Below are 22,845 nucleotides of genomic sequence, written 5' to 3'. Positions count from 1 at the left end.
ATGCCCGAAATCCCAGAGACACACCTAACCTTTACTAAGGTCCTATTACCCCCCTGAACTTAATTTATCTATAATATTCTACCCGTTTTCTGCTTACGTGGCACTTTCTTGAAAAAAATGTCAACATGCACTGGGCCCACAAAGATAGTGCCACGTAGGCCAAAAAGGGGTAGAATATTACATATAAAATAAGTTCGGGGGGGTAATAGGACCTTAGTAAAGGTTAGGTGTGTCTCTGGGATTTCGGGTATAGGCTGGGGGGGTACTTATGCATTTTCCCTAGAATTAACATAAATTTAATTTTTTTTAAGAAGTCATATATAGAAAAAATAATTTATAAAAAAACTAAATTTTATATCTAAAATTAATATTATAAAAATATTACATAAAAATAATTAAATATACAAGAGATTTAATTAAAACATACAATTTATATAATGTTTAATTAAAAGTTTGTATAATGAAATAATATTAAAATATTCAAAAAGTGAATTGGTGTGATGAATAGTGTTACACCAAACATTCTATCGTTCACCCGTTTTGGCACAGCTTTAATTTCTTGCCTTACACACATTCATCTATCTGCAGTTGGATTTAGGGCAGGCTACTCATCAGAAAATGTGTAGATAGTAATTATATTTCATAATGAAACGTGGTATTCTAGTGTAAGAGAGGTATCGTGTCACCTTTACAAATAAGACTAGAATATATGTAGATTTGAAGAGAACAGATTATTGCATAGCCAAGTTCTTTCGCAAATATCTTTCTCAGGCCAAGCCTCTACTTGTTCTGTTATAAACAGAAGAGACATGTGTCCTTCATAGGCGGAGTTCACCGATGTTGTTCTCAAAGTACCATGATCCCAGTTTGCACTGCAAAAGTATCAAAAACCAAAAGAGTGAAACCACTTATAATAAGTAATCGAATATAGATTCTACTTATTACTTTTATAAAGATGGAAGTCAACATGCTATACAACAGAGGTTTGGGCTTGGGACTTCCATGTTGGAGGTCTCAAGTTCGAAACCCCTTGCCAGTGCAAGCAAGGGATTTGCCTTTTGGGTCAAGCTCGTTGCACACCGGGCTTGCCTAGTGTGGATTACCTCTCCTATGTGGTTTGCGAGCTATTGCATAGGAGCGAGGGTTTTACCCTGTGTGCACACAAAGGGTAGCGGCTACGGGTTTCCCTCGTCATAAAAAAAAAGAAGATAAAAAGATCTTGTATTCCTAATCCACAATGATTTCACAACATCTTATAATTTCACATTTTCCATCAAAAGAATTATAAGAGAACTGAAAGAGATAACGAGGGAGACGAACCTCAACTTCACTCCAGCTTCCCCCACCGTCTCACACTGCTGCATCTTCAACCTCAAATACCTTGTAATGTTATCAGAGTATTCAACAGCATCCGGTCACGGAGTCATGGTGATCGTGGTGTTTATACAACAAACAAAGTCCACACTCCTTCACTTCATTAGAAAAAATTAACTTAATGCACCCATAGTCATTTGGTGTTTTTCCATTTGCCTTCAATTTATCCAATAAGCCAGTAAGAGGTACCAAGAAAAAATTAATAGCAGGTTTATAACGATATTCTGAAGGGCTGGAAGTGGATAAGGCAAGTTTCTGGGCGATACACGTCACAGGCCTCCCATGATAACAAAACAAGTGAGCTATGCCGTCAATAAATTGGCTAGAGAAACATACAGCAAATCCCAAGAAGTTCTCACTTACATACCAATTTTTAGGCAATTTGACAAATATACTTTTACCATCTTCCCGATCGTGGAACCATCTTGGGATATTATCCCCCTCAGTGGTGAACACTCTTAATGACAAGAAATCTGAAGTACAGATGTCATGCTGTAATGACGAGATATTCTGAAACAACGAATTACAAATCGAATCATTGCTCCAATCTGCCGCTATTGTATTTAGTTGTTGTGGAAATTCTGGCAGCTGTATAAGCCTCATGCAATGTAATAAGTCCAAAGTTCGAAGAGCACCAAGTTGGGCTATGCTACGAGGCAAATACTCAATTGGAGTATAACTGGCACGAAGCTTCTCCAATTTTTCTAAATCACCTATCTCTTCTGGCAAGCTTTCAAGTTTTGAGCAGTTCGACACATCTAGCTTCACCAAGACTTTCAACTTACAAATGCTGGTTGGAAGAGATACAAGGCTATTCATAAAACTCAAATCTAGCTCTGTAAGATAAGGTTGGAGATCAAAGAAAGATAATGGCAGTTCCCTTATCCCAGAGCGTGACATATCAATCTCTAACTCCGGCTTCATCCTTCCTAGGATTTCTGGAAATTTCTCTAAACTATAGCACTTGTGTAGATCCAGAGATTCAAGAGATTCCACATTAACATATGGAAACCTCTCAAGTGTTGTACAATAAAACAAATATAACTGGGTGAGTTTTTTGCAATACTTCAGGGAAGGATTAACTTCTTCAAGACTCGTACATTCCTCTAGATTCAAATACTCCAAATTTGGCATCCCCTCAAAATCTGGTGTTCTCTTCAGGCTTTTAGAGCCCCTTAGATTTATACTTCGTAGCGACTGAAATTGCTGCTATTCAAAACACAGAAAGAATGATAAAGAATGATCCTAAAGTAGTAAACGTGTGAAATGAGAAATTGTTTATTTTACTTTGTATGGAAATTACATGCTCAGAAACTAGATAAAAATCATGTTTTATTATTATAAATAAAAGGTAAAATATCTAAAAGAAGACCTTAATCTTAGCATGTTTTATTTGGTGCACATTTAAATTTCCGCTATACTTGATTAGCTGTTCTCATTTACCTTGGACGTTGATGTAGAAAAGAATATGAAACACCATTTTAGGCGCGTGAGTGTAAAGAAAAATACAAAACAATGGCCAATAAGAAAAGTTGTGCCAATTACATATTTTTTTTTGTTTCGTGTTTAGATGCAGAGGTTGGAAATGCAGTTTATTTTATTTAAACACAAGAATCGTAATTCTAGGACAAGACAAAATTGAAAGTATCTCAAATAGAATGGTACCTCTGTTTCATTCCATAAATAATGCAATGAACTCCATCCGAGATCAAGATGAACAAGCCTTCTGGGATTAAAATTTTCTGGCAATAACTTCCAAGGATAATCATGCCACACAAACCAACACAAGTTGTTGGTAAGGTACTCAATAGAGCCATCTTCTGAATCACTTCGGGAAGCCCATGGATAACTCTGTATGCATAATATCCTAAGCCTTTGCATATTTTTCATTGCCTCTTTATCAAAGTTTAGTTGTTCAATATGAGTAAACCAGATTGCTTCCACTGCCATAGTTCCCTAGTAAAAAGATCATGACACAAATTATAACTTCAGGATTTTGCTAACCAATATCACTACTTTCTTACGCCTTGCGTGCAAATTTTCGATATGTTTTGTACTTATTTTTGTACTTCAAGCTTCTTGAAGAGATAGTACCATTAAAAAAGATTAAGGTACAATATTAGTTAAGTATTTCTTAAGAAATATGTCGCTTAAGAGAAATGCTTTGCGTAATTAATTTTATTTTTTAGTGATACATTTTTTAGAAGTTTATTAGACTCAAGTTAAAAAGTTTTTCATGCTATGATAAAACAAAACAGTAATTAGAGTAATTCATAACTTATTAACATGAGATAAACAAACTAGGTAGTGTGGATTTGAAACAACTTAAATGACTTGTGCGTCAGTATATGAAGCTAGAGGAACAGAGTATTATATGAATACTATTGCATTGTTTAGCTTACTTACCATATTGTCCATCATCACATCTTCGAAATCTTCAACATTCCATATTCTGCTACGTTTTCCGGAATCTTTTTGCATTTTCACTATGTATTTGCTCATATCTTCAATCAAGTCATGCATTTCAACTCTATCATTTTCAGTGATGAACACAAGGGATTTGTCAATTAGGACATCCAATATGTATTCAGCTCCAGAATCATAGCTCTCAACAATTTCCATGACTTCTTTTCTTTCATCTCCTCGGAAGAAACATGCGATATCTAGAAATATCTTTTGTTCTTCGGGCTCCAACCCATCATAACTTATTTTGAGTTTTTCAACAATTTCTGAATTAGACTTTTTCTTTATTTGGTCTACAGTTCTTGTCCACTGAGTTTGGCCTTTCTTATGCAGCAAAGAACCCCACACCTTGAGGGCTAAAGGAAGCCCTTTAGCGTGATTTACTACCTCCAATGATAACTTCTTCAAACACTCATCTGGAACTTCTTTTTTGAAAGCATGTTGATTGAACAATTGCATAGCTTCATCATCAGGTAGTGTAGGCACTTCGTATATTGCAGCATCCTTCTCTATCAATTGTTTGTTTCTAGTTGTTACAATAACTCTGCTGCCATTACCAAACCAACCAACACCACCTGCTAAATACTCCAAATGATCTCTTTCGTCAATGTCATCAAGCACAATCAATACCTTCATTGAAGAAAGTCTGCTGTGAATCATGCACTTCCCATCGTACTTATTATTGACATAATCATCTTTTTTTCTTAGCAATTCAGATAGAAGAGTATTTTGTAAAGAATACAGTTGACTCTTTCTTGCATTTTCTTTAACATCGGCAAGAAAACAAGCAGCTTTAAATTGATCAGATAAAGTATCAAAGATGGCTTTTGCTATCGTCGTTTTACCGACTCCGCCTATTCCCCAAATCCCAACAATTCGAACATCATTGATTTTTATTTGAAGTAGGGATATTAGTTCCTCCAAATGAGCATTTATTCCCACAACATCTTGCAAATAAGATAAAAAACGAGCACTCTTGCAAAATTTGGAAGAGATGTGGTTGACGATTTGTTCAATTTCCTTTGATTGATTAATCCTACATAAATTAGAGATTGAATGTTGACAATGTGAGGAAGTCAAGTATTAGAAAGTATTTTCATACTTTTAATGTTCAAGAGCATATTAAATAGGAAACATTATAGTTCAGGATAATACATAGAAACATATATATAGTTATTTTTTTTCAACAAAAGCAATTATTTGTTTCCAACTCACCCGTCATGAATATCATGTCCTTTTAGATCTGCGGCAGCAGTTAGGGTATTCCTCCATCCTTGAACCTTCTGCATCCCCTCAACATCATCCTTATACCTTGATTCGTGTTTGGCAAATGCTTCTGCAAAGCTCTCAATTTGGTATCGAACATGTGATGGATCCACATAATAGAAGACCGGCATAACTGTTTGTCCATTTTCTTTCTCCTTGCATTCCATAATCTTCACTAGTTCATTCAAGCACCACCTTGATGTAGCATAATTTTTTGAGAAAACGATTACAGCAACTTGAGACTCTTCTATCACTTGCACGAGTTCTTCTGAGATGGAATCGCCATCCTCTAGCCTTTCATCATCTAGAAAGGTGAATATTCCCCTATTTTTCAAACCTTTGTACAAGTGACTTGTAAAATTATTCCGGGTATCATCTCCTCTGAAACTTAGAAAGACATCGTATTTCCATCGAGGACAGTACTGTGAATTACTCACAGAAGAAGAAGATGATGCCATAGATCCAATTAATTGTCTGAAAAGAAACAGAAAGTGTATGGATGAGATCAATTGATGAACAAATTAGTTATATAGAAGAAAGAAGAAATAAACAAGTACCAATTCAAACATGAAAGCTTCTATTAATAGGAAATTTCGTAATGTCTACTTAGTCAACGCATTAATTATCATGATAGGTTTCAGCTCCAGAAATCCAATGGGAGTTTAACCATCATTATGGTTATGGACCCATTATCCATCTGCACAAAGAAAAATTGGACCATATTACTATTACTATTACGAATAAACAATACAAATTTCACTAGTTTAGAGTCTAATTATGTATTTTTATTTTAGTTTTTGAAATTATCTTTCGTACCATATTTTTACTTCGCCAGATACAATCATCTAGGCACTCAGATACATATATCTCAAATATATGTGAGTCAAATTTGGTGTAATTTTTTCCAAATACATTATATATTTAAGTGTGATTCATATGTATCTGAGATACACTGACTCTCTTTCTCACCCTCTCTCTATGTATTTGTATTTCATAATATATCTAGTATTAAGAAAAATATGTGTATCTAGTATCAAAAGATATATGTTGACTTTCTTGCTCACCTCTCTCCTCTCTCGCTTGTCTCTCTCCCTCTTTTGCTGGCCTCTCTCCATATTACTATTATCAGCAAACAACACAAATCTAATTAGTTTTGGGGGTCTAATTATTGTGTATTTATTTTAATTTTCGAAATTACCTTTTGTACCACATTTACTTCGCTTGACACATGTGAATCAAATTAAGTGTAATTTATTCTAGATACATTATAGTCAAGTATGATTCACGTGTATTTGAGACATAGTGATACTTTCACTCGCCTCTCTCCCCGTGTATTTGTATTTCAAAATTTATAAGGAATCAAAGATATATAAATCTAATAACAAAAGATGTATGTATCTAGTATCATTGACGAAGTCAAGTTTTGTTGTTAGTGACAAAGAAATTACCCTTTCTTTTTTCTTTGCAACCTTTATCTGCTTGTACATATTATTACTTTTGAAATCAAGGCATGTGTGGAGCCACGCCTAGTAAAGCACATGCATGGGCTCCCACGCCTTAATTCCCTGCATTTATATTTGATTGTGAATTAATGGAGTTGACCAATTCCAACATAAATTGAGTAAAGGTCACCCAACATATATTGTACGTATTTCAATTTAACATTTTGACAAAAGGGCACACTCTTTAATATTTTTTCTTTTCATTTTTATTTGTCTTCATTTTTTAAAAAAGTCAAACAATATAAACTTTGATCAATATTTTAAAATATATTTTTTCATCATCCACTTGTTTAGTGGTCCATTGTGTGCATATTACACTGTATAGTGGTTCATTGGGTTGTCGGTGACAAAGAACTTGTCTCACAACCTCAAGGTATCTTCCATCACAATGAATGGAATAAGTCAAGTTGTGTTGTTGGAGACAAAGAAATTATGTAACATCCGGTAATTTGAAATATCTATGAAGAGGCTTAGAATTGGAATTAATCATTTTTTGGAAAAAGTTCAGAATCTGGAAATTTGGCTAAGTTCAGAATCTGGAAATTTGGCTAAATTCAGAATCTGGAAAATTTGGTTAAGTGTGGAAAAAAAATGAGTTTTTGGTCAACTTTAACCAGTCATAACTCCTGGCTCAGGATGAGTTAGGTATAGTTCCAGATATGTTTGGAAAGCTCGTGGAATGATCTTTCCAACACCACCGAGTTTGCTCGATTTCGAGTTGATATGAGGGAGTTATGCCCTTTGGAAGTTGGGCAGTTGGCAGAGAAACCCGTCCGGAAATTTTAAGGGTATTTTGGTCTTTTCCCTAATCAATTGTTTTGGTTATATTAAAGTGTTAGACTGATTTTAGATCAGTTTGTCTCATTTTTTTTAAAGAGTAAAGAGCTAGGGCTTGGGAGAGAAGAGAGAAAGAAGAGAAGGAAGAGGAGAAAGAGAAGAGCAATCAAGGAGATCATCGTGGATATCGTCGGGGGTGATCCCTACTAGGTATGTTAGTTCATAGTGATGGGTTGCTTCTTTCCCCCACACACCAAACTCGTTTTATTATTAAGAAAAGACTGGTTGTGTTGTTTGGAGCTGTTGGTTGTGTTGTTGATATTGTTAATTGTGTTGTTAAAGTCCCTTGTTGATTTGGGACATGATTTGGTTGTGTTTTTGAGTTGAATCTCTTGTATGTTGAGGGATTTTATGATCCTTAGTGTTGGGGTTGGTCCTTTCCCCCACACTCCAAATTCGTTTATTTTCAAGAAAATATTGGTTGTGTTGTTGAAGTTGTTGGTTGTGTTGTTGATTGTGGTGTTGAAGTTCCTTGTTAAATTGGGACATGATTTGGTTGTGATTTTGCTACTGGAACCTTTGAGGTTGAGAGGGATTAGAGTTGGAAAGAAACAAGGGGAAAAAGTCGGATTTTGGGGGAAAAGGGTTGGGCTGTCGCGCCAGCCAGCGCACCCCAAAAAAGGATGCTGAACTTTCCCCTTGGGGCAGAGCACCTAGCAGAACGCCCAGCAGTCCCTCTGAAGTTTGAGGGCTAGCGCCCCGCACCTCTTAGAGTGCCAAGGACGCCAAGACCTCTCTTTTATCCCCCCACTTTCTCATGCATGTTCCTAGGTATTATACCTATGTTTCCTAGTTGTTTCCAACACTCCAAGGTACTTCTAAAAGTCAAGAACTCATCCGTAACATGTGATCAAACACCTTGAATCCAAAATTCCAATTCAAGGAGAGTTAGTTAGAAGTCAAGTGAAGTTAGAAGTTAAGAGTTAAGCTTAGAAGTTAAGCAAGTCAAGCAAGTTGTAAAGTTGTTCAAGAGTCTTTATTAAACGTTTTAACTTCATTTTTTAGACTCAAATGTCACGTCAAGCAAAGAGCTTAGAGTTTCAAGCTAAGTAAAGAGTCTCAAGTTTCAAGTTGAGCAAAGAGTTTAAAGTTGAGTTCATTTCTCCAAAGTTATTAGGGAACTATATATTTCCCAAAGAAGTTTCTAAATGTTTTTACATTTAAGTAAGAAAGGAACATCGATTCCAAAAGAGCCTTTGGGCTAGATTTTGAGTAATTATCTCAAGTTAAAGAAAGATGTGTTTTAAAAACATAAGAGCCAGTACATTTTTGGGAGTAGTATCGAGCACCGAATTGGGGGAGCGTTCAAAGAACCCACAGCCCCCATAGAACCATGTTAGCCACCATGGGTAGAAAAGGATCATACTTTTTAGATGAATCCTTTTCAGATTAGACTAGTGGATCCATTAGGCAGTTCAGGTCTTATACCTTTGGCCGGGTATAAGATGCTCTGGCAGCGTGAGGTCGATCGCTGTATCATCACTATAGCTCTTATGTGATGGTTGTCGGTTAGAGAAACTCCCACAGCAGTTATTGTATTTTCATACACAGAGATTATTGTATTTTTATATACATCAGTTCATTGTATTTCTATATACATTTCAGGCTTATTGTATCTTTGTATACACACAGAGTTTATAGCATGTTTTAAACAGTCTTTCTTTATATCGCACTTGTTTTAAATTGCCTTATATTGAAAGAAGTCAGTCAGGTTGAGTTGAGTTGAGCCAGGTAAGCTATTCAGTTTCTTCCAGATTTCCTTCTAGCCTTTGTTGCTTAGTTTTCCAGCTTGCATACTCGTACATTCCATGTACTGATGCCAGTTGGCCTGCATCGTTTGATGATGCAGATTCAGGTACCCCGGATCAGCATCCTGCACGTCGTTGATCCAGCTGAGCACTCCAGAGTCAGTGGTGAGCCTCCTTGCATTCCGGAGGACTCAATTATTTTGTGTTCTTAGTTTTTGTTTTATTAGGATGTTGCGGGGTCTGTCCCAACATCCATCTCAGTATTTTAGAGGCTTCATAGACAGACAGTCAGTCAGTTAGTTTTGAGTCTCTCATCTATGTATATATGTAAAGATTCTATTTTGAGATTCGAGTTGCCTTTATGGCCATATTTTATAAGTTAAGTTGTTTCGTAATATTGCATTGCATGAAGTTACCCTGTTGAGTTAGGTTTCCGCTGAGTTAAGAAAGCCAGGCCAAGGGTTCGCTTGGGGCCAGGAATGGTCTCCGGGTGCCGGTCCCGCTCAGGGTGTAGGCTCGGGGCGTGACAAATTACCCTTCTTTTTTTCTTTGCACCTTTCATCCACTTGTATAGTGGTCCATTCTGTGCATATTACACTAGAGTTTTTGAAGTCTAGTCTTCCTACTTTGTTGGTCACAAAGAAATTGTTTGGAAATAATCTTACAATTTCAAATAAACAAGGTCCACAATTTGTTAGGTAAAGTTTATAAATTGGTCTATTTCGATTGAGAAATAATATTTTGAACCAAATATGAGTATGATATTTTAGGTCCAAATACCAATAACCATTAGTTGATTTAGTTGCATTTGTAAAAATCTTGATTAAAAAGATTTACTAAGTAATAATATTAATAAAATAATCGAGATGACAACACTAGTATCATAAAATTTGAAAAAGAAAAGAAAAAAGGTATAAAAAAAACTTAACTGTACAAAGACATTGGAAAATCGAGATTATAACATCATGTTATTCCTTATATCTATATACAGGATCAGTAGAATATTTGGACTACGTGAACACAGCGTTGGAATGTCAATTATGTACGTAGCAGTACTGTTTCTGTGATTAGATTACATTATTTTCAGTGATGATTAATTAAATGTCTTTCTTGCAATTATTAAAATAGAAAAAGAATGTGACATTTTACCAATGTTGCCTTTGTTTTTTAGAAGAGGAGCAAGTGGCCTCTTCTTCATATCTGCTCTTCCTTATCCCAATGCAAACCACAGATTCATTTTTATACAACAAACGAACTCCAATTTTCTTCTCTTTTCCAAAATCATCATCTGTTTCTCCAATAAAATTTAACTTAATGCACCCATAGTCATTTGGTGTTTTTTTGTCACGATCCGAGTCTACACCCTGGATGTGGCCGGCATTCGAAGACCATTGCTGGTCCCCAAACAAACCCTCATCCTGGCTGACTACAAGTGGAAGACTAACTCAAGCATGCAAAAGCTTAAAAATTGAATAAAATCCATGAAACTTAAATAGAAAGCTTTAACTCAAAAGAAAACTCTGAATAATATAATATATTCAACTTGCTATAAAAATGGGCAACTTAAGTCTTTAAATATTTAATAAAATAAATAATACAGACTTCTCAACTATACTGACTATCTATGAAGCCTCTAACTGATAAAGATGGAAGTCGGGACAAGACCCACGACATCCTGATTAAACTAAAAAGTAAATGAAATCCTCCGGAAATAAGGAGGCTCACCATAGCTAACTCGAACTTCCGGATGTATCAACGAAGCTCCTGTTGATGATCCTGAATACCTGTGTCTGCATTATGAGAAGATGCAGGCCAAATGGCTCAGTATGTGGAATGTACGAGCATGCAAGAGGATTCTAAAGTATAAACATGAGCTTGAAACTTGATAAAAAGGAAACATACTTACCTCTTCTCAAACTTACTCAACTCAAGTAATACTCAAGGATACTCAAAACTACTCAAACTTACTCAACTCAGAGATTAGATACTCAACTCAATATAAAGAAACAATACACATGCAATATATGGAAAACTTTATAACAACAGTAAAAACAACTTAGTTCGTTAAAGAAATGCAATAACAAACTCAACTTTACTTATATAATAAAGTATTATAGTTTCTGTGGGAGATTCTCTAACCGACCACCACCACTATGAGTCTAAGTGGTGATACATCGTCTTGCCCATGCTGCCAGAACTGTCCTATACTTTGCCGTCATACGCTTTAACTTAGTGGATCCACTAGCTTAACTTATGTGATCATCTAAAAAGTATGACCCATTAATACCCATGATGGCTACATGTTTTATGGAGACTTGAGTTATCTGAACTCGCATCCCCATATTGGTGCTCAATACTACTCCCAAAACGTACTTAACTCATATGTTTGTAAAAACAAAACTCTTTCTTTGGTTTGAGATAATTACTCAAAACTTAGCTTAAAAGCTCTCTTGGAAATCATAGTTTCCTCTTTACTGAAAAACTAGCTCAAAGGCTCATTTGAAATCTCAGTTTCCTTTCTTGTTTAAATGTGAAAACATTTACTCTTTGGGAATACATAGTCCCGATATACTCTTTTGAAGAAATGAACTTAACTCTTTACTCTTTTCTTAACTCAAAACTTAAGTCTTAAAACAAAGTTAAAACGTTTGTAAAAGACTTCTTAAAATATGGTTCATGCCGAATTATGGACGTGAACGACTCAATGCAAGGTTTCCAATAACCATATATAGAAACCAATACTTGGAACTCAAGAACTTCAATAATACTACTCACTTCAAGAATGCTCGACTCGGAGGGTTCATGCGGAATTTATGAGCATGAACTACTCAACTAAAGGACTCAAAGATATTTCTCATCTCAAGATTGTTCGACTTATAATGTTCATGCGGAATTATGGGCATGAACAACTCAACTCATGGACTTCATGGGTAATAGGTAATAGTCCCATGATTAGGATTATAATCTCAAATGGGTTAGAAACTCAATATTTAAGACTTAGGACATGGAGATATTATTCTTCCCGTAGATACAAAACTTATGGAGTTCATGAGGAAATTATGGGCATGAACAACTTGACTCGAAGGTCTACAAACTACATGGAACTCATGTGTATGACACTTCTCATTCTCTTACTTAATACCTCAAGACTTAGTTCAAATCGATGGTTGATCTCAAAGGATTCACAATTGAACTCAAAGGCTTTCTTGAACTCTACTCCTAACTCTCTCTTGAATGTGAATTATGAATTCAAGAGTTATGGTTCATGATATGAAAGATCTCATGATGACAAAGTAGACTCATGAGTACATTCTCCTCATCCTCACACTCACTTGCTCGAGTCTTGGAACAAGTTACTAGAAGTTGTAGAAGACTCCTCAAAGAACTCAAAGGGACTTTCTTAGAATGTTCGAAAGAATTCTCAAAACTTAACTCTTAACTATACCTTGAATTTGAATTATGAATTCAATGTTATGATCATGTTAGGAATGAATTTAGGTGTTTAGACGTAGCTTAGAGTAGTTAGAATCGAAAATGAGTGAAGGTGCACTTTAAACAAACTCAAATGGGGTAACCGACGACAAACTGGATGGGGCAGGCGACCCTGACGCTATGGGTGGCGCGGGGCGCCAGCCCCTAAACTTCAGAGGAGGGTTTGGGGCGCTCTGGCAGGCGCATCACACTAGGCCCCAACCCAGAAAATCCAACGGAATTCTTTGCTCGTTTTCTCACCCTATTTCGCCTAGAATCGAATGGTTTCTTCCTCAATCACTTGGATTCGATTACTTAACATATGTACACTCTAATCTACTCAATACAACCCTAAAAACACTCACTTTAATCTCAAGAAAATCATCAAAACCCAACACAACAAGATTTAGAATGAACTTCAAGACACCTATCAAGAACTCATCAAGAACTCAAATCTTTCAACTTCAAGAATGAAATTATCACGCCCCGAGCCTACACCCTGGACGTGGCCGACACTCGAAGACCATTATTGGTCCCCAAGCGAACCCTCATCCTGGCTGACTCCAAGCGGAAGACTAACTTAAGCATACAAGAGCTTAAAACTGAATAAGAGTTTATAAACTCAACTTTACAAATCTTTAACTCAAAAGAAAACTCTGTATACTAGAATATATATACAACTCGCCATAAAAGGTAACTTTAGTCTTCAAAACATTTAACAAAATAAATGAAAAGACTTCTGAAATTCTACTGTCTATCTATGAAGCCTTTAACTAATAAAGATGGAAGCCGAGACAATACCCACGACCTCCTAACAACTGATGCAACTGAAAGGTAAATGAAATCCTCCGGAAGAAAGAGGGCTTGTCATAGCTAACTGGAACTCCCGGATGTATCAACGAATCTTCTGTTGATGATTTTGAATACCTGTGTCTACATCATAAGAAGATGCAGGCCAAATGGCTCAGTACGTGGAATGTACGAGTATGTAAGCTGGGAAGCTAAACAATATAGGCTAGAAGAAAAACTGGAATAAACTGAATAACTTACCTCTTTTCAAACTTTCTCAACTCAAGGAATACTCAAACTTACTCAACTCAGAAGATAGATACTAAACTTAGAGATAGATACTCAACTCAAAGATAGATACTCAACTCTGGATACTCGACTCTTGAATAACTGAACTCAATATAAAGCAATAAGACGCATGCAATATATATATATATATATATAACTGGTAAAATAGTATAAACAACTTAGTTTGTTAAAGATAAAACGATAATAAACTCAACTTTACTTATATAAAAGTAATATAACTTTTGTGGGAGGTTCTTTAATCGACAACCACCACTATGAGCCTTAGTGATGATACAACGTTTTACCTCACGTTGCCCAAGGACCATCCTATACCTTGCCATCGATATAGGACCTTACTTTTGCTTAGCGGATCCACTAGCTTAACTTTCGTGATCATCTAAAAAGTATGACCCGAGAAATCCCATGTTTGGCTACATGGTTCTTATGGAGAGTTGAGTTAATATGAACTCGTGTCCCCAANCTTTTGCTTAGCGGATCCACTAGCTTAACTTTCGTGATCATCTAAAAAGTATGACCCGAGAAATCCCATGTTTGGCTACATGGTTCTTATGGAGAGTTGAGTTAATATGAACTCGTGTCCCCAATTCGGTGCTCAATACTACTCCCAAAAATACTTTGGCTCATGCTTTTAAAATAAATTCTTTCTTTAGTTTGAGATAATTACTCAAAGCTTAGCCCAAAGGCTCTTTTGGAATCAATGTTCCCTTTCTTTGCTCAAATGTGAAAACATTTATCAACTTCTTTGGGAAATACTTAGTTCCCTAATAACTTTTGAGAAAATGAACTCAACTCTTTACTCTTTACTTTACTTGAAACTCTTGGTTTGATGTGAAACTCTTAACTTAACATGAAACTCTTAACTTTTGACTTGACTTGAAACTCGATACTTTTGACTTGACTTGAAACTCGATACTTTTTACTCGACTTGAAACTCTATACTTAACTTGGGACTTGAGCCTTAGAATGAAGTTAAAACGTTCAATGAAGACTCTTGAAAAGTTTGAAGACTTGCTTTGACTTACTTCTTAACTTCTAAGCTTGGCTCTAACTTCACTTGACTTCTAACTGCACTTGATTTCTAACTTCACTTGATTTCTAACTTCACTTGACTTTGATCCTAACTTTCTTGAATTGAATTATGGATTCAAGAGTAATGATTTGTGTTTGGAAGGACCCCATGATGTTTAGGAATAATTTAGGACAGCTAAACTTAAGAAAAATTACGAAATTAAATTCTGAAAACAGTGGAGTCCGTGTCCTGTCCGCGACGCGGAGCAGATTTTTTCACAGAGGAAACAAGTTTGCGACGCAGACTTGTTTCATGCAAGCTGCCCGACTTTTCTCCTTCATGTTGCCAACTCTAAACCCTCTTAACTTCAAGGGTTCCAGCAGCAAACACTTGGGATCATAAACCCTTCAACATACAATGGATTTCAACTCAAAAACACAACTGGAAACATGTACTAAACCAGCAAGAACGTCCAACAACACAACCAACAACTTCAACAACATATCCAATCTTTTCTAAATAATAAAATGATTTTGGTGTGTGGGGGAAAGGATCAACCCAGCACTAAGAACTCACATACCTTAATAGGGATCACCCCTGACGAAAACCACGACGATCTTGACGAAATCCTTGCCTCTTCTTCTCCGTCTCCTCTTCTTTCTCTCTTCTCTCCAAAACCCTAACTCTCACTTTTAAAAAAGGAAAAATTGATTTAAAATCAGTCTAACACCTCAATATAACCAAAAGAATTGGCTAGGAAAAAGACCAAAATACCCTTAAAATTTTCGGACTAAACTGCCCTGTGCGACTGTGCAACAGCCCAACTTCCAAAGGACATAACTCACTCATACAAACTCGCAATCGAGAAAACTCGGCGGCGTTGGAAAGATCATTCCAAGGGCTTCCAGAAATAACTGGAAATTCACCTAAATCATTCTGATCTAGGAGTTACGACTACTCAAAGTTGACCAAAAACTCACCTTTTTTTCCATACTTTGCCAAATTTTCCAAATTTTTGAATTCTTTCCAAAAATGACTATTTCCAATTCAACTCTTCTTGGAACTCAATGTGCTACATCTAGGGACCTTAACTTAAAACTCAAGAAATTTTTATTCCTCGGTAAAATCTCACTCCACATGAAGGACGGCTTGAGTCTTAGTTCGAAAAATTCTCTGGGGTGTTACAGAAATTTGCGCTGAAAATAATATGTTTGGCGTGTGGGTGAACAAACCCAACACTATGGAAGCTTGCATACCTCTTAGGGATCAAACCCATGGCGAAAATCCGCTACAACACGCAAGAATCTCGACGAACGCTTGATCCTCTCCTCTTTTCACCTCTTTTCTCTTCTTGAACTCTCAACCAAAACCCTAGGTGTATTTTAGAATTATAAAACTGAAACTAATAGGATTAGACCCTTAAAACATTACTAAAAACGAATTAAATCTGATTTGGTAAGGAAAAGACCAAAATACCCATTACTATTTTCGGCTAACTTTCCTTAACTGGACAGCCTAACTTCAAAAGGTCATATCTCACTCATCCAACCTCGAAACTTAGCAAACTCGGCGACGTTGGAAAGATAATTCAAATGTCTTTCCTACGGTAACTGGTAGAACAGATAACTCATCCTGAGCTAGTAGTTATAGTCGTTTGAAGTCTACCCAAAACTCATACGTAGCTTAACTTGCAAAATTTCAGATTTTGCTATTTCCAATTTAGTTCTTTTTCGAACTCAAGGTGCTACATCTAGTGACCTTAACACTTGAGAAATTTTAATTCCTTGGTAAAATCCTACTCACAACGAAGGATGGTTCAAGTCTTAGCTCAAAATTTTTCTGGGGTGTTACATTTTTCATTTGCATTAGATGCATCCCATAAGCCACCAAGAGGTACCAAAAAAAAATTAATATTAACTTCATCAGAATATTCTGAATTGGATAAAGCAAATTGCTGGGTCATCGACGACATCCCATCATCACATAAGGGAATCAAATGAGTTGTGATGCAATCAATATAATATTCGCAATAGTAACATACAACAAACCCCAAGAAGTTATCCGGTTCATACCAATTCTCAGGCAGATTGACTGATACACTTGTGCCCATTCCCTGATAGTTGAACCAACTTGGGATATTCTCCGCCCGACTGCAAAACACTCTTAGTGACAAGGAATCTGAAGAACAGATGTCATGCTGCAACGATGAGATATTCTGATGAAACAACGAATTACAGATCGAAGCATTACTCCAATCTGCATCTATTGTGTTTAATTGCTGTGGAAATTTTGGCAGCTGTGTAAGCCTCTTGCAGTCTGATAATTCCAACAATCGAAGAGCACCAAGTTCGGATATGCTTTGAGGCAAATGCTCAAAATTATTTCCATTGAGATACAACTCTTCCAAAGAGGATAAACATCCAATGTCTTCTGGAAGCTGTGTAATTGCCTCTTGCAATTTGTTAAGTCCAGGAATTGAAGAGCACCAAGTTGGGATATGCTACGAGGCAAATGCTTAAAATTATTTCCCTCGAGACACAAGTCTTTCAAAGAGGATAAGGATCCAATGTCTTCCGGAAGTCCTCCATCTACTATATTGCAGTAACTGAGATCCAGTGATTTCAATGAGAGTAACCCTTCATTCACCTGAGGGAACACTCCATCTTCTATTCTAGGTTGTCCAAAAGCTTGTTCAACCGGACGATGGAAGACGGAGGACGTGAGATTAGAGTATCTCTGGCATCAAGCTCCCCTAAGTTTTCTAAATCACTTATCTCTTCTGGCAAGCTTTCAAATTTTGAGCACCCAAACACATCTAGCTTCACCAAACCTTTCAACTTACAAATGCTGCTCGGAAGAGATACAAGGTTTGCCATGCCATCCATATGTAGATCAAAGAAAGATAATGGCAGTTTCCTAATTCCAAGGAATTCTGGAAATTTCTCTAAACTAGAGCAGTTGTATAGATTCAGAGATTCAGGAGATTCCACATTAACATATGGAAACCTCTCAAGGCTTTCACACTCACACAAATTTAAATGGATGAGTTTTTTGCAATACTTGAGGGAATGATGAACTTCTTCAAGACTCCTACATTTCTCTAGATCCAAATACACCAAATTTGGCATCCCCTCGAAATCTGGTGTTCTCTTCAGGTTGTTGGAGTGACTCAGATCTATCCTTCGTAGAGATAGAAATTGCTGCAATTCAAAACAGAGAGAAAGAATGATGAAAAATGAGTAAAGTAGTTAACGGCATGTTTATATTATATAACTCAACGTGTGAAATGAGAAATTGTTTGATTTTACTTTATATGGAAATTACATGCTCAGAAACTAGATAAAATTCATGTTTTATTATTTTTTATTATAAATAAAAGGTAAAATATTTAAAAGAAGACCTTAATCTTAGCATGTTCTATTTGATGAAAAATTATGATTATCTGTTCTCATTTACCCCTGGACGTTGATGTAGAAAAGAATGTGAAACACCTTTTTAGGCGCGTGAGTGTAATGAAAACAATGGCCGATGAGAAAAGTTGCGCCAACATATTTCTTTTTGTTTCGTCTTTAGATGCAGAGGTTGGAAATGCAATTTATTTTATTTAAACACAAGAATCATATATAATTCTAGGACAAGACAAAATAGAAAGTATCTAAAATAGAATGGTACCTTTGTTTCATTCCATAAATAATGCAATGAACTCCACCGGAGATCAAGATCAACAATCCTTCTGGGATTAGAATTTTCTGGCAATAACTTCCAAGGATAATCATGCCACACAAACCAACACAAGTTGTTGGAAAGGTACTCAATGGAGCCATCATGGCAATTGGAGTCAGGTTTAATGAAGTAGGGCTTCCTATCATATTCGTCTTCATGAAATATGCATTATATCCTAAGCATTTTCATATTTTTCATTGCCTCTTTATTAAACCTTAGTTTTCCAGGATGAGTAAAGCAGATTGCTTCCACTGCCATGGTCCCCTAGTAAAAAGATCATGAGACAAATTATAACTTCAGTTTAAAATCCGCTAATCAATATCACTACTTTCTTACGCCTTGCGTGCAAATTTTCGATCTATTTTGTACTTATTTTTGCACTTCAAGATCTTGAAGAGCAAGTACCGTTAAAAAAGATTAAGGTACAATATTAGTTTAAGTATTTCTTAAGAAATATGTCGCTTAAGAGAAATGTTTTGCGTAATTAGACTCAAGTTAAAAAGTTTTTCATGCTATGATAAAACAAAACAGTAATTTGAGAAGTTTATTAGACTCAATGTAAAAAGACTTTCATGCTATGATAAAACAAAACAGTAATTCATAACTTATTAACATGAGATAAACAAACTAGGTAGTGTGGATTTGAAACAACTTAAATGAATTGTGCGTCAGTAGATGAAGCTAGAGGAACATATATTTGAAATATGAATTTTTATATAATATTTTAAATGACAATTGCATTGTTTAGCTTACCATATTGTCCATCATCACATCTTTGAAATCTTCAACATTCCATATTTTACTAGCTGGTTTTCCGGAATCTTTTTGCATTTTCACTATGTATTTGCCCATATCTTCAATCAAGTCATGCATTTCAATCGCACCATTATGAATGAACACAAGGGATTTGTCAATTAGGACATCCAATATGAATTCAGCTCCAGATTCATAGCTCTCACCAATTGGCATGACTTCTTCTCTATCATCTCCTCGGAAGAAACATGCGATATCTAGAAATATCTTTTGCTCTTCGGGCTCCAATCCATCATAACTTATTTTGAGTTTTTCAACAATTTCTGAATTAGACTTTTTCTTTATTTGGTCTACAGTTCTTGTCCACGGAGTTAGGCCTTTCTTGTGCAGCAAAGAACCCCACACCTTGAGGGCTAAAGGAAGGCCTTTAGCGTGATTTACTACCTCCAACGAGAACTTCTTAAAACACTCATCTGGAACTTCTTTTTTGAAAGCATGTTGATAGAACAATTGCATAGCAACATCATCAGGTAGCGTAGGCACTTCGTATATTGCAGCATCCTTCTCTATCAATTGTCTGTTTCTAGTTGTTACAATAACTCTGCTGCCATTACCGAACCAACCAACACCACCTGCTAAATACTCCAAATGATCTCTTTCATCAATGTCATCAAGCACAATCAACACCTTCATTGAAGAAAGTCTGTTCGGAATCACGCACTTCCCATCATACTTATTATTGACGTAATCATCTTTTTTTCTTAACAGTTCAGAGAGAAGGATATTTTGTAAGGAATACAGTTGATTCTTTCTTGCATTTTCTTTAACATCGGCAAGAAAACAAGCTGCTTGAAATTGATGAGATAGAGTATCAAAGATGGCTTTTGCTATCGTCGTTTTACCAACTCCGCCTATTTCCCAGATCCCTACAGTCTGAACATTATTGGTTTCTATTTGAAGTAGGGATTTTAGTTCCTCTAAATGAGCATTTATTCCCACAACATCTTGCAAATAAGATAAATAACGAGCACTCTTGCAAAATTTCGAAGAGATGTGGTTGACAATCTGTTGAATTTTCTCTGATTCAATCCTACATAAATAAGAGATTGATTGTTGACAATGTGAGAAAGTCAAGTATTAGAAAGTATTTTCATATTTAAATGTTGAAGAGCATATTAAATACGAAACATTATAGCTCAGGGTAATAGAAACATATTATGTGTTTTCAACTCACCCGTCACGAATATCATATCCTTTTAGATTTGCGGCAGCTGTTAGAGTAGTTCTCCATCTTTGCACCTTCTGCATCCCCTCAACATCATCCTTATACCTCGATTCGTGTTTGGCAAAAGCTTCTGCAAAGCTCTCACTTTGGTATCGAACATGTGATGGATCCACATCATAGAAGATCGGTATGACTGTTTGTCCATTTTCTTCCTCCTTGCATTCCATGATCTTCACTAGCTCATTCAAGCACCACCTCGATGTAGAATAATTCCTTGAGAAAACGACGAGTGCAACTTGAGACTCTTCGATAGCTTTCAAGAGTTCTTCTGAGATGGAATCGCCATCCTCTAGCCGTTTATCATCTAGAAAGGTGAATATTCCTCTGCTTTTCAAACCTTCGTACAAGTGACCCGTAAATGTTCTCCGTGTATCGGCACCTCTAAAACTTAGAAAAACATCGTACTTCCTTCGAGGACAGTATTGTGAATCACTCGCAAAAGAAGAAGAAGATGCCATGGATTTGGTTAATTTGTTGAAATTTGAGAAGAAAGATAAAAATTGTGTGGATAGATAGAATTGATGCCATTTGGGGCAAAAATTATTATATAGGACAACAAATATGAAAAGTTTCCAGGAAGATGGGGTCCAAAGTAATATGAACACAATGGAAGCCGTCAAACTGCAAAGAAAGCTGCAAAATTACTCGGTTTTTTCGAACGCGTCTCGTAGACATTAATTATGACCAACATTGCAAGTTGGAGCACTAGACAATTTTCTTTCAGAAGAGAATTACAGGTAATTTACCTAAAGAGTAACAAATATTCTATTTTGCTTCTTCTTCTTCAAAAACATGAAAAGAATCAATTATGAATAGAAAAGAAGAAATTTGGTTACCTTGTAATTCTATTTAAAATTCAAATAGAAAATACTCATTTTGTTTCAAATTTTTTGTTTTGTTTTTTTGTTTTTTTGTTTTTTAGTCCGCTTAAAAAAGAATATATCTTTCCTTTTATGTGGTATATAGAGATTAAATATTAGTTCTTATAAGTGTATATTTAATTTTTTTAGTGTATATTTAATTTTTTACACCCTTAGCATAATTGAGAAGAATATTTGCACACCCTTCGCTAAACTCCTAACTCGGCCACAGAATTTATTGCTCCACAAGTACAGACACCAATTTGTTAGGTAAAGTTTCATTTTATGTCATTCTATTTAGATTATTTTTATTAATTTAATTTATTTTCGACTAAGAAATGTTTTGATCCTAAAGCAAGTTTTAATAGATATCAATAAAATTGATATGATTTTTCAAGTTAAAATTTTATCCAAGGCAATATCTTATTAGGATTGGTAAGGTAATGTCTAGCCCCCCTTACTTGTACTTATTCTTATTAATATCTTTTTATTTTTAATAAAAACTGCTAGACACTCTGTCTAGCGGTAAATTTGCTATTAAAAAAAAAGAAAAAAAAGAAAGGTGATTTAGTTCCTTTTGCCAGCAAGATGAATAATTAAAAATGAAGAAGAGAAAATTCAATATCATAATTCAATGTTTATGATAAGCAAAAGATATGCATGTTCATCTTTTTTGACAACTTTGATTCTAATTCACACAACTCTAGCTCCCACTCCGACTCCAGTGGAATACGTTTGATTCCTGGAAATAGTTCCCTTTGCTCCATTAGCTTTGTGATGTGAGGCGACTTACTAATAGTTCCAATGCTCATCTGCAATTGGATTTTGGACAGGCTACTCATTAGCAAATGCTAAGATGGTATTCTGGTGTAAGAGAGGTGTCGTGTTGCCTTTACTAATATATAAGAGAGCGGATTATTGCATACACAAGTTCTTTCGCGAATCTCTTTCTCAGGCAGAGGAAATATGTGCCCTTCATATGCAGTGTTACGCGAAACTCCAAGTTTGCACTGCATACAGTAAAACATAGACGTTACTCAAAAAGATTGAAGTCAACAAGCTAGACAACAGACAGACAGCTCCTTAAATTTCAGTAGTTAAATGTAATTAAATACTGAGAGCTGTGTACTCCTTACTGTATCGTTGCAGCTCGATGAGTCCCTTCTTTGTTGACAACATCCACGACTCTAATGATATTCAAGACCTTCATATACATAATTTTTTGTCAGATAAAATGTATAATAAGAACTTGTGAGCTACTCCAGCTTCCCTCACTGTCTCACTCCATGCTGCCTCTTTGAGAGAGCATCAAAATTTATATCGGTTATTGCATACCCAAGTTCTTTCATGAATCTCTCTCTCGGGCCAAGAGTCGAGTTGTTCTGTTCACAGGCAGAACCAACCTGGGATATTCTTCGCCCAACTTATAAACACTCTTAGTGACAAGGAATCTGAA

At 35.8% G+C, this 22,845-nt stretch overlaps 1 protein-coding gene and 1 long non-coding RNA gene across 4 annotated transcripts; both read right to left on the bottom strand.

Moving 5' to 3' along the window:
• Positions 1-1,380: 1,380 nt before the first annotated feature.
• Positions 1,381-21,054, bottom strand: LOC125843868 (TMV resistance protein N-like). Of its 3 annotated transcripts, none has more exons than XM_049523091.1 (5): positions 20,479-21,054; positions 19,689-20,334; positions 3,781-4,224; positions 3,040-3,330; positions 1,381-2,580 (listed from the first exon to the last, which is right to left on the bottom strand). In XM_049523091.1, the coding sequence occupies exons 1-5, from the start codon at positions 20,985-20,987 to the stop codon at positions 1,402-1,404; spliced, it is 3,069 nt and encodes a 1,022-aa protein (XP_049379048.1). In that variant the 5' UTR covers positions 20,988-21,054; the 3' UTR covers positions 1,381-1,401. The 3 variants fall into 3 exon arrangements, with proteins under 3 accessions (XP_049379048.1, XP_049379047.1, XP_049379046.1); XM_049523090.1 differs by lacking the exon at positions 19,689-20,334 and adding an exon at positions 5,053-5,148 and having other exon boundaries at positions 3,781-4,873; positions 20,575-21,054; XM_049523089.1 differs by lacking the exons at positions 19,689-20,334; positions 20,479-21,054 and adding an exon at positions 5,053-5,618 and having other exon boundaries at positions 3,781-4,873.
• A 980-nt stretch (positions 21,055-22,034) lies between these two features.
• Positions 22,035-22,790, bottom strand: LOC125843930 (uncharacterized). The gene is made up of 3 exons (XR_007444081.1): positions 22,725-22,790; positions 22,526-22,593; positions 22,035-22,399 (listed from the first exon to the last, which is right to left on the bottom strand). It is a non-coding gene; the product is annotated as an uncharacterized LOC125843930 (long non-coding RNA).
• Positions 22,791-22,845: the final 55 nt, after the last annotated feature.

This window comes from Solanum stenotomum, chromosome 11 (genome assembly GCF_019186545.1).
Source record: "Solanum stenotomum isolate F172 chromosome 11, ASM1918654v1, whole genome shotgun sequence".
Taxonomy (NCBI): Eukaryota; Viridiplantae; Streptophyta; class Magnoliopsida; order Solanales; family Solanaceae; genus Solanum; species Solanum stenotomum.
The sequence above is the reverse complement of the archived record's forward strand: the minus strand, read 5'-3'. Positions and strand labels throughout refer to the sequence as shown.

Coding starts and splice junctions, on each gene's coding strand:
- LOC125843868 (XM_049523090.1), bottom strand. CDS start 20,987: ATGGCATCTTCTTCTTCTTTTGCGAGTGATTCACAATACTGTCCTCGA. Junction 5,149..20,574: donor TTTGCCAAACACGAATCGAG/GTATAAGGATGA, acceptor ACACGAATCAAG/GTATAAGGATGATGTTGAGG. Junction 3,331..3,780: donor ATGTGATGATGGACAATATG/GTAAGTAAGCTA, acceptor TCTTTTTACTAG/GGAACTATGGCAGTGGAAGC.